General features: G+C 46.0%; 1 protein-coding gene across 1 annotated transcript in view; it reads right to left on the bottom strand.

Moving 5' to 3' along the window:
* The window catches only part of cep120 (centrosomal protein 120), a 218,286-nt gene that overhangs the window by 16,754 nt on the left and 190,116 nt on the right, over positions 1-11,416 (bottom strand). The window contains exons 18-19 of the mRNA XM_084323233.1: positions 10,698-10,820; positions 8,289-8,387 (exon numbers count right to left, since the gene is read on the bottom strand). Of these exons, the coding sequence (XP_084179359.1) occupies positions 8,289-8,387; positions 10,698-10,820 (222 nt within the window). The remainder of the gene's footprint in view (positions 1-8,288; positions 8,388-10,697; positions 10,821-11,416) is intronic.

The following is an 11,416-nucleotide window of genomic DNA, read 5'->3' as shown; positions in this document are numbered from 1 at the left end:
CTAGAACCCACCTCACCCCTGCCCACTTTGACAACCTAGGATGGCTTAGAGTGGACGACAGAGTACAGCAACTTGCAATGGGCCTGGTCTACAAGATACACTACGCGACCAATGAAGGTACCCATGTACATGTCAAAATACTTCCCAAAGGTCAGTGAATACCACAATCACAACACCAGAGGGAGCTCCACAAATCATGTTAAACCCAGATTCGGCTCAAACAAGGGACTAAACACGTTTCGCAATTATGCCACATCAATGTGGAACGCCCTACCCAAAGCTGTAAAGGAATGTGAATCACTACCCACTTTCAAAAACACTCTCAAATTAATACAGTAAATTACCAAGTAAGGCTTTGTCAGTAGTCCAATGTACAGTGTAAAATGTGTGTGTCCCCCCTACCCAACCCCCCCCCCACCTCCAATGTACAGCCCCCACACAAAATATTAATAATAATAATAGCCTCATTAAAAATACTATTGTTGCTTCGTTAGGTTGTTTTCAGCGTTTTATGCGTGTAATCTGTTATTTAGTTAGGCCTATTGGACATAAATAGATTTTTCGTTTTTGTTTATTTATTAAGTTACTAATATCTATCGCAAGTCTGAGAGACAATCATATGTTGAGTTTGGTAAGGAGAACGATCACCATCCTGTAAAGTATTTCAGTGTTCTAGGAGATGAGGCTCAAATTGAAATGAACGATGGAGCTGATTTCAAAGACCAATCTCCTACAGTTGTGCACACTGGCAGTCACATGAGTGATAAAGCATTGCCCATGCTATATGGTGGTCATGAGAGGACAAACTCAGTGCAGAGTGTACTGGCAATGTATCTGACAAACTGGTCCATGGTAATAACATATTGCTGAAACTTTCCTAATAACATATTGATTGAAACTTTCCGTGGTAATAACATATTGATTGAAACTTTCCGTGGTAATAACATATTGGAATTCTTCATTCGGGTGATCACACAGATCATGCAACCACCACTAAGAGCACATGGGATGCTATTGGAACCTCTATGAAGTGCCATTTCAAATCCATATCTATACCAAAGACGGGTCCTGGACTGGCGTTTAGCCAGACATAAATATCTCAGATTTTCCTCTTAAACTAAACACACTTAGGGAGTCCATAAAAACACTTAGATGGACCACCTGACATTAGGACACGTAGAGAAAGTCTCCCCCCCCACCCCACCCCCTGGACCCCCCCCCCAAAATAGGGACATTATTTCACTGCAAGAACTTTTACGATACAACTTCTGCTAAACAGCGTGGCGGCAGCGGCGGGCGTCGATGGGGCAGAATAAACAGGCAAGGCAAGGCCTGAAGAACCAAACATTCACGGCAAAAAAAAAAACTTCACGCAAGACGGATTGTAATGTAAACGCCGGCCTGATATTTCATAAAAAGTATAAAAAAGCGGGCGTGTGACATCTAAATAGTTAGCGCCTGGCGGGGGATTGCTCAACACAATACAGGAGGTGATTAATAGCAGGAGGGGGACTCTATGTTATGAAGCCCCTCAGAGCAGCATAAATCACACTGTGTTTTCTTTACACTGAGACAGCTCTTAGGGAGGGAGGGAGGGAGGGGGGAGGGAGGGGGAGAGAGGGAGGGAGAGGGGGAGAGAGAGGGAGAGAGAGTGGGGGGGGAAGAGAGGGAGAGAGCAGGAGGGAGGGAGAGGGGAGGGAGGGATGTAGAGAGAGAGGGGGAGAGAGAGGGAGCGAGAGAGGAAGAGAGAAGGAGGGAGGGGGGGAGGGAGAGGGGGGAGGGAGAGGGGGAGAGAGGAAGAGACGGAGGGAGGGGAGGGAGGGAGAGAGAGAGAGAGGGGGGGGAGGGAGGGAGAGAGAGAGGGCGGAGGGAGGAGAGAGGGAGAGAGAGGGGGGAGGGAGGGAGAGAGAGAGGAAGAGAGGGAGAGAGAGGGAGGGAGGGGGAGAGAGAGAGGGAGATGGGAGAGAGAGGGAGGGAGAGAGGAAGAGAGAGATATGGAGAGAGAAAGGGAGGGAGAGGGAGGAAAGGAGGGAGAGAAGGAGGGAGAGAGATGAAAAGAGGGAGAGAGAGAGAGAGGGAAGGAGAGAGGGAGGGAGGGAGAGAGAGAGAGGGGAGAGAGATGGAGAGAAAGGGATGGAGAGGGGAGAGAGAGAGGGAGGGGAGAGAGAGAGAGGGAGAGAAGGAGGGGGAGAGAGGAAGAGAGGGAGGGAGAGAGAGGGAAGGAGGGAGAGAAGGAGGGAGAGAGGAAGAAGGGAGAGAAGAGAAGGAGAAAGAGACTGAAAGAAGGAGGGTGAGAGTGAGGGATAGAGAGGGGTGGCGGAGGAGAGGAGAGGAGAGGGAGGGAGGGAGAGAGAGAGAGGGGAGGGAGGGAGAGAGAGAGGGGGGGAGGGAGGAGATAGGGAGAGAGAGGGGGGAGGGAGGGAGAGAGAGGGAGGGAGGGGGAGAGAGAGAGGGAGAGGGGAGAGAGAGGGAGGGAGAGAGGAAGAGAGAGATGTAGAGAGAAAGGGAGGGAGAGGGAGGAAAGGAGGGAGAGAAGGAGGGAGAGAGATGAAGAGAGGGAGAGAGAGAGGGAGGGAAGGAGAGAGGGAGGGAAGGAGAGAGGGAGGGAGGGAGAGAGAGAGAGGGGAGAGAAAGATGGAGAGAAAGGGAGGGAGAGGGGAGAGAGAGAGAAGGAGAGGAGGGAGAGAGAGGAAGAGAGGGAGGGAGAGAGAGAGAAGGAGGGAGAGGGAGGGAGAGAGGAAGAAGGGAGAGAAGAGAAGGAGAGAGAGACTGAAAGAAGGAGGGTGAGAGTGAGGGATAGAGAGGGGTGGCAGAGGAGAGGAGAGGAGAGGGAGGGAGGGAGGGAGTGAGAGAGGAGAGGGAGGGAGGGAGTGAGAGATGGGAGGAAAGAAAGGGCTTCAAGTTTTCCAGCTGGTTAGTGTCAGTAACAGTTATTAGAGCGTCTGATAAGACCCTGATGTGTGTAGTGTGTGTGTGTGTGTGTGTGTGTAAAGAGAGAGAGAGAGAGAGACAGAGAGAGAGAGATAGAGAGAGAGAGGGAGAGAGAGAGGGAGAGAGAGAGATAGAGAGAGGGAGAGAGAGAGGCAGAGAGAGAGGGAGAGAGAGAGAGAGGGAGAGAGAGAGGCAGAGAGAGGGAGAGAGAGAGGCAGAGAGAGAGGGAGAGAGAGAGAGAGGGAGAGAGAGAGAGATGGAGAGAGAGAGCATGTGCACGTGAGAGAGACTGTCCACGTGCGTGGGCGTGTGTTTACATTAGTAAGGCCCTCTGAAGGCCTCACTTAGTGGAGCTTCAGGGAGGAAACGGCGAGAGCCGCCCGTCTGAACGGAACACATGTTGCTGCAGCAGATTTCATTGTCTACTTCACCCTGGCCAAATATTTAGCTCTGGTGTGAAAACACACCTCATGCTTTCTCTCTCTCTCTCTCTCACACACACACCTATGCCAGTGGGTGCTCTCTCTCGAACTCTCGAACGCACACACACAGACACACAGACATATGCCAGTGGGTGCTCTCTCTCTCTCTCTCTCTCTCTCTGTCTGTGCCTCTCTCTCTCTCTCTCTCTCTCTCTCGCTGTCCCTCTCTCCCTCTCCCTCACCAAAGACACTTGTGTATTCTTACTTGTATGCATGTGTACAAACGCACACATATACATGATTGCATGCGTACATTTGTGCTCACCTATGCTATGGCACGACTGTGTACTGTGTACACTACACACCCTCTCTCTCTCTCTCTCTTTCTTACACATGCTGAAACTACATTCTCTCTCTTTTTTGCTATCACCCTTCTCTGTTACCCCCCCCTCTCTGTCTCTCTCTGCATCAGTGAGGCACAGGAAGTCCTTCATTCCAACAGCCATCAGACTATACAATGCATCACTGTGCCTCACTGCATCACTGAGCACAGAGCGGCAGCTCAATAGTGGCAGGAGGCCGCGACTAGCGGCCTCCAGGCTCCACAACAGGGGGCAGCGACGGCGGCCAGACATTGACCTTGGATTAATAGGAACCCAAGGAGGACAATACACTACCTGAAGCATACTGCACCTTATGTGACACTGTGAATACTGTGAATTTATATTTCATTTAGTTAGATAGTTAAATTATATTGACCAAATTGTTTACACTGCTGTGTTGTTTTTTTACTACCTGTACCCCCCCCCCTTCCCCCATGCTCAGTATATTTTTACTGTATTTATTTCTGTATTTTTTATTTCATTTTTATTCTATTTTACTCTACTCTTATCCTAGGCAACTTGATTGATTTGTGTTATTATTCTAATTCGTGACCTGTCCTGTCTAAATGTTTAAATGTTGAGCGATTTGCAGTGTCAAATTTCCCACGGGATAATAAAAGTATTTCTATTCTATTCTATCTGTGTCTCTGTCTCCCTCTCTTTTTCTGTCTGTCTCTCTTACACGCACACACACACACACACACACACACACACATACATACATACAAAACAAAGGTATAACCCCCACACACTTTATCTCTCTCTCACACACTCAGACCAAAACACACACACACTGACCCCATTGGCGTCAGATGAGGAACGGTGCCGATAAAGCAGCTAAGATTCTGGGCTTAGTTCAGTTTCCTCTCCTGCTTGTAACACGTTAAGACACACTTACTAGGGGTGGGAATTACCAGAGGCCTCACGATACGATATTATCACGATACGATAGTATTGCGATTCAAAATATATTGCGATATGCTGAGTATTGCGATATTAATATTGCGATTTATTACCTTTTTTCAACTGCAAAGTAAAACTTTGTCAACATGTTTTATCTAATAAAATAAAGTTTTCAGTCTGTTCATCTCACTTCAATCATTTTTATTGCAGAACATGGTATTTTCTCAAGCAGACAGAGGTAAACACTGTGTGTTGCATGCACCTGACAAACTGAACTGTTTGTATTACAGTCATATTCCAACTTAACTGAATGTGTGCGTGTGTGGACTACTGTACTATTACATGTATTGAAATGAACAATGCAACTTCCTTATAAAAAAAATAAAAATAACATATATATCGATACTTGGTGTCCTTGTATCGATACAGTATCGCGATACAATACTGTATCAATATTTTCCCCCACCACTAACACTTACTGTCTCTACGCCTGCTGAATGTCAGAGAGAGACCCACTCACTGTCTCTACACTGCTGAATGTCAGAGAGAGACCCACTCACTGTCTCTACGCTGCTGAATGTCAGAGAGAGACCCACTCACTGTCTCTACGCTGCTGAATGTCAGAGAGAGACCCACTCACTGTCTCTACGCTGCTGAATGTCAGAGAGAGACCCACTCACTGTCTCTAAGCTGCTGAATGTCAGAGAGAGACCCACTCACTGTCTCTACGCTGCTGAATGTCAGAGAGAGACCCACTCACTGTCTCTACGCTGCTGAATGTCAGAGAGAGACCCACTCACTGTCTCTACGCTGCTGAATGTCAGAGAGAGACCCACTCACTGTCTCTACGCTGCTGAATGTCAGAGAGAGACCCACTCACTGTCTCTACACTGCTGAATGTCAGAGAGAGACCCACTCACTGTCTCTACACTGCTGAATGTCAGAGAGAGACCCACTCACGGTCTCTACGCTGCTGAATGTCAGAGAGAGACACACTCACTGTCTCTACACTGCTGAATGTCAGAGAGAGACCCACTCACTGTCTCTACGCTGCTGAATGTCAGAGAGAGACCCCCTCACTGTCTCTACGCTGCTGAATGTCAGAGAGAGACCCACTCACTGTCTCTATGCTGCTGAATGTCAGAGAGACCAACTCACTGTCTCTACGCTGCTGAATGTCAGAGAGAGACCCACTCACTGTCTCTACGCTGCTGAATGTCAGAGAGAGACCCACTCACTGTCTCTACGCTGCTGAATGTCAGAGAGAGACCCACTCACTGTCTCTACGCTGCTGAATGTCAGAGAGAGACCAACTCACTGTCTCTAAGCTGCTGAATGTCAGAGAGAGACCCACTCACTGTCTCTAAGCTGCTGAATGTCAGAGAGAGACCCACTCACTGTCTCTAAGCTGCTGAATGTCAGAGAGACCAACTCACTGTCTCTACGCTGCTGAATGTCAGAGAGAGACCCACTCACTGTCTCTAAGCTGCTGAATGTCAGAGAGAGACCCACTCACTGTCTCTACGCTGCTGAATGTCAGAGAGAGACCCACTCACGGTCTCTACGCTGCTGAATGTCAGAGAGAGACCCACTCACTGTCTCTACGCTGCTGAATGTCCCGGCACACAAGTTTCTTTATTAGTTGTCAATATCGCAATACTCAGCATATCGCAATATATTTTAATCGCAATACTATCGTATCGTGATAATATCGTATCGTGAGGAAGTACAGAATACTTTTATATAAAATGCTTCTTTCTGTTATGCTCCAGAGATTGTGCTAGATAAAAATAGATAAGTATAAAAAGTATAGTAAGTATAAAATAGAAGTCAAGTACGTAGACAAAAGTGTTCAATATATACATATATACAATATACAATGCAGAGTAGAAAAGTAACTGAGTTACAATACAATATACTATATACTAGGGGTGGGGGGGGGAAATCGATACGTAGTAGTATCGCGATACTTTGCATGGCGATATTGTATCGATACAGGGACGCCAAGTATCGATATTTAATTATTCATAAAAAAAATAAAAAAATGGTATAAAGAAGTTGCATTGTTCATTTCAATACCTGTAATAGTACAGTAGTCCACACACACATGTGCATTCAGTTAAGTTGGAATATGACTGTAATACAAACAGTTCAGTTTGTCAGGTACATGCAACACAGATTACAGTGTTTACATCTGTCTGCTTGAGAAAATACCATGTTCTGCAATAAAAATTATTGAAGTGAGATGAACAGACTGAACTTTATTTTATTAGATAAAACATGTTGACAAAGTTTTACTTTGCAGTTGAAAAAAGGCAATAAAATAAATTGTCAAAAATATATATATTTCGCAATACTCAGCGTATCGCGATATATTTAGTATCGCGATACTATCGTATCGTGACGCAAGTATCGCGATAGTATCGTATCGTGAGGTCTCTGGCGATTCCCACCCCTACTATATACTATACAGTACAATGCAGAAATGGGATGAGGTACAATTTAGGTACAAATTACAGTAAGGTGTAATGAGGTATGGGTTGTAGTGCAAATTCTTTACCAATAAATATAAAGTGTGTTTAGGTGGGTAAAGTGGGTGCTGCAGTGAGTTGTATGTTTAAAGTGAGTGTGTGCTGTGAGTGCATTTGATGGTTGTTACATAGTGTTATTGTCATTTAGCATCCTGATGGCCTGGGGATAGAAGCTTCTTCTGAGTCTCTCTGTGATGGCCATGAGACTCCGGTATCGCTTGCCTGACCGCAGCAGTTCAAAGAGGCAGTTGTTTGGGTGGCTGGAGTCTTTAATGATTCTCTTAGCCTTACCCATGCACCGCTTGTTGTAAATGTCTTGGAGAGTGGGGAGCCCCCCTCCAATTGTGCGTTCGGCTCAACGGGCCACTCTCTGTAGTCTGCTACGGTCGTGTGCGGTGCTATTCACAAACCAGGAAGTGATGTTGCCAGTCAGGATGCTCTCTCTTGTGCACGAGTAGAAGTTCTTAAGGATCTTCTGACTCACTTTGAACTTCCTTAGGCGCCTGAGGAAGTAGAGGCGTTGCCGTGCCTTCTTGATAACACTGTCAATGTGTGTGGTCCATGTCAAGTCCTCGGATATGTGGACTCCGAGGTACTTAAAACTGTTCACAGAGACCCTCTCACAGCCCGGGGGCGACAGTGGCAAATCTGAAGGTTCCCGGTGCAATTCCGCCCCGTCCCGGGCAGCGTGTTGGAAGTGTCCTTGAGCAAGACACTTAATCTCTCTCTCTCCCTTTCTCTCCCTCTTCCCCTCTCTCTCCCTCCCTCCCTCCCTCTCTCCCTCCCTCCCTCTCTCCCTCTCTCCCTCTCTCCCTCCCTCTCTCCCTCTCTCTCTCTCTCTCTCCCTCTCTCTCTCTCCCTCCCTCTCTCCCTCTCTCTCTCTCTCTCTCCCTCTCTCCCTCTCTCCCTCCCTCTCTCCCTCTCTCTCTCTCTCTCTCCCTCTCTCCCTCTCTCCCTCCCTCTCTCCCTCTCTCCCTCTCTCCCTCCCTCCCTCTCCCTCTCTCCCTCCCTCCCTCTCCCTCTCTCCCTCCCTCCCTCCCTCCCTCCCTCCCTCTCTCCCTCTCTCCCTCCCTCCCTCCCTCCCTCACACAGGCATATCAGTATATAACCTGCAGTACCTGTTTGAACCTGACCAGCTCTTTTAAGGCGCGCCCCCACTGCTGCTTGTAGTGCAACTTGGATTTGGTGGTGGACTCCAGCTTTCTCTCCAGTTCCACCTTAACAAACACACACAACATACACAGTGTGTAATATACAGCATGTATATAATATACAAATAAATATATATATATATATTCCAAACTTGAAAAATCTCTTCGGTTGCCTGTGAAGTACTGCAACGTGCCACTTTTAAAGTTAGTTTAAAGGAAAACTCCAACATTTTGGGAAATTTGCTTATTTGCCATCTACCCTGGAGTTAGACAAGAAGATGCATACCCTTTTCTTCTCTGTGCATGCAGTAGGAGTAGGAAGACGTTGGGAACTACAGTAGGCTAATGGAGGAACCTACTTCCAGTGACCGACGCTAAGCTAGGCTAACGGTGTGCGTCTTCCTACTGCATGCACAGAGAAGAAAAAAGTATGTATCTTAATACTCCAACATTTTGGGAACCCTGGAGTTAGACAAGAAGATGCGTACCTTTTTCTTCTCTGTGCATGCAGTAGGATTAGGAAGACGTTGGGAACTAGGCTAATGGAGGAACCTACTTCCAGTGACTGACGCTAAGCTAGGCTAACGGTGCGTGTCTTCCTACTCCTACTGCATGCACAGAGAAGAAAAAGTGTATGTATCTTCTTGTCTAACTCCAGGGTAGATGGCAAATAAGCTAATTTCCAAAAATGGAGTTTTCCTTTAACAGTGGTGCTAGTAGTAGATATGAATGAATGAATGAATGAAGTTTAGTTTTTGGTCTTGTTTACAGACAAATCAAACACACACAAAATCCAAAATCAACGACAGAAAAAAAGGAATATGCTGAAGCTAGGGATGTCCGATATTATTGGCCTACCGATATTATCGGCATTAAAATGTGATATCGGAAAATATCGGTATCGGTTTTCAAATTATTATTATTATTATTATTTTTTTTTACATTTCTAGATCCTTTATTTACCCAGGCAAGCAAGTAAGAACAAATTCTGATTTTATTTATTGTCAAAAGTATGCATAATGTTGTGTTAATTCCACAACAAGAGATATGTAATGTTAATTACCTGAAATTATTCAGTTTTTTGGGGGGGAAACCCTGCATATATCGGTATCGGCTGATATCGGTATCGGAAATTAAGAGTTGGACAATATCGGTATAGGTAAAAAAGCCAATATCGAGCATCCCTAGCTGAAGCACATGCTTATTTTTGCCTATCCTTTACAAATTCTTAAAACGAAATATATTTTAATATAAGAAAGAAAAACTTAAAATATGCTGCAAGATAAAAAAAACAAAAAAAACAAATGTTTGATGTTTTACTCAAAACTGTACTCCTGAATTATTTTATCCTTTAACACTTTCAGTGCCGGGCCGTGTTTTCCTTTTTACCCCATTGATGCCACGGTCCACGGCCCATGTAACGTTAATATCGCCTAATCTATGTTTTAAATTATGCTATGTGTCTAATCTGCCCATCGCTTATCAAAGAATCATTTTCCAGTCAACATTGGCAAAGCAGATTGTGTTTTTATCGCTTCATTTTGAAAACCACTCGGTTTTGAAGAAAAAACAACACATTCCATGATAATCGCCTTTTACTGGAATATTCCAGAACGTTATCATTTGTCTGTCTATTTATGAATAGTTTTCAAATAAACGCTAGATGGTCGACAGTATAATGTGTGCGCACGCACGCTCGTGCCGTGCGCTGATAATCGCTGCTATTATTTCCTCATGGCTTTTACAGTGAAACAGCCATATCACATATAGTGGAAACGCTTATATCTCCATGAAAACGAGTCTGATTATCCTAACACTGATAACATAGATTCCTTACCTGACATCAGATGGTATCCAAATGGTATATTCCAATTCCTGATCACCATTAGAAAAAATCGATAAGTATATTGATCCAACGTGTGTACAGTATAACCCATCGCCGCGGCTCAGAGGCTCCAGAATGAACTCTGGTAACTCCGGCTGCATGGGTGAGAAGTAAAATGTGGACTGGAATATTTTTTTCCCCCATCCATTTTCATTGAGTCCATTCCAAAAGGGTGATTTACCATCTGGGAGACGATAGGGGGCGCTTTTTTCACATCTGATCGCCGGCGGCCGCTGGATCTCCAACGGTAGGCTCGCGTGATGCAATATGATTTCAGATCGCTAATAAAAAATAAAAATTCAGAGAAAAGCCGTGACGTGGCTTTCAACGTCACGATCGTAAACCCGAGATTAGCCGTGAGTGGCGCTCAAAGTGTTAAGGCTTTTTTTAATCTCCCCTGAGAAGTACACAACTTCAGGTGTGATGTTGTGATTTACTGATTGTATTAGTAATAATATTGGTAGAAACACTAGTTAATCGTAGTGTATTACCTTCTCCAGACTGAGCAGGTTGATCTCTGACTGCAGTCGTATCTCTGGTCTGACGCTCTGCTGTTCTCTAAACAGCTGGTGGTCCTTCTCCAACTGTTTATACCTCACCTCACTGTCTGTTATCTAGAGAGAGGAGGGAGGAGAGGAGAGGAGGGAGGAGGAGAGGAGAGGAGGAGAGGAGGAAAGAGGAGAGGAGAGGAGGAGAGAAGAGAGAGGAGAGGAAAGGAGATGGAGAAGAGAGGAGAGGAGGAGAGGAGAGGAGGGAGGAGAGAAGAGAGAGGAGAGGAAAGGAGAGGGAGAAGAGAGGAGAGGAGAGAGAATATATAGGAGGGGGGAGAGGAGGAGAGAAGAGAGAAGAGAGAGGAGAGAAGAGAGAGGAGAGGAACGGAGAGGGAGAAGAGAGGAGAGGAGAGAAGAGAAGAGATATGAGGGGAGGAGAGGAGAGAAGAGAGGAGAGAAGAGAGAGGAAGGGAGGAGGGAAGGAGAGGATAGGAGAGAAGAGGAGAGGAGAGGAGAGATGAGAGGAAAGGAGAGGGAGAGGAGAGGGAGAAGAGAGGAAAGGAGAGGGAGAGGAGATGAGAGGAGAGGAAGGAGATAAGAGGAGAGGAGGAGAGGGAGAGGAGATAAGGGAGAGAAGAGAAAGGAGAGAAGAGAGAGGAGGAAAGGAGAGGGAGAAGAGATGAGAGGAAGAAGAGAGGAGAGGAGGGGAAAAGAGATAG

The sequence above is a fragment of the Notolepis coatsorum genome, assembly GCF_963971535.1.
Source record: "Notolepis coatsorum genome assembly, chromosome: 10".
Taxonomy (NCBI): Eukaryota; Metazoa; Chordata; class Actinopteri; order Aulopiformes; family Paralepididae; genus Notolepis; species Notolepis coatsorum.
The sequence above is the reverse complement of the archived record's forward strand: the minus strand, read 5'-3'. Positions and strand labels throughout refer to the sequence as shown.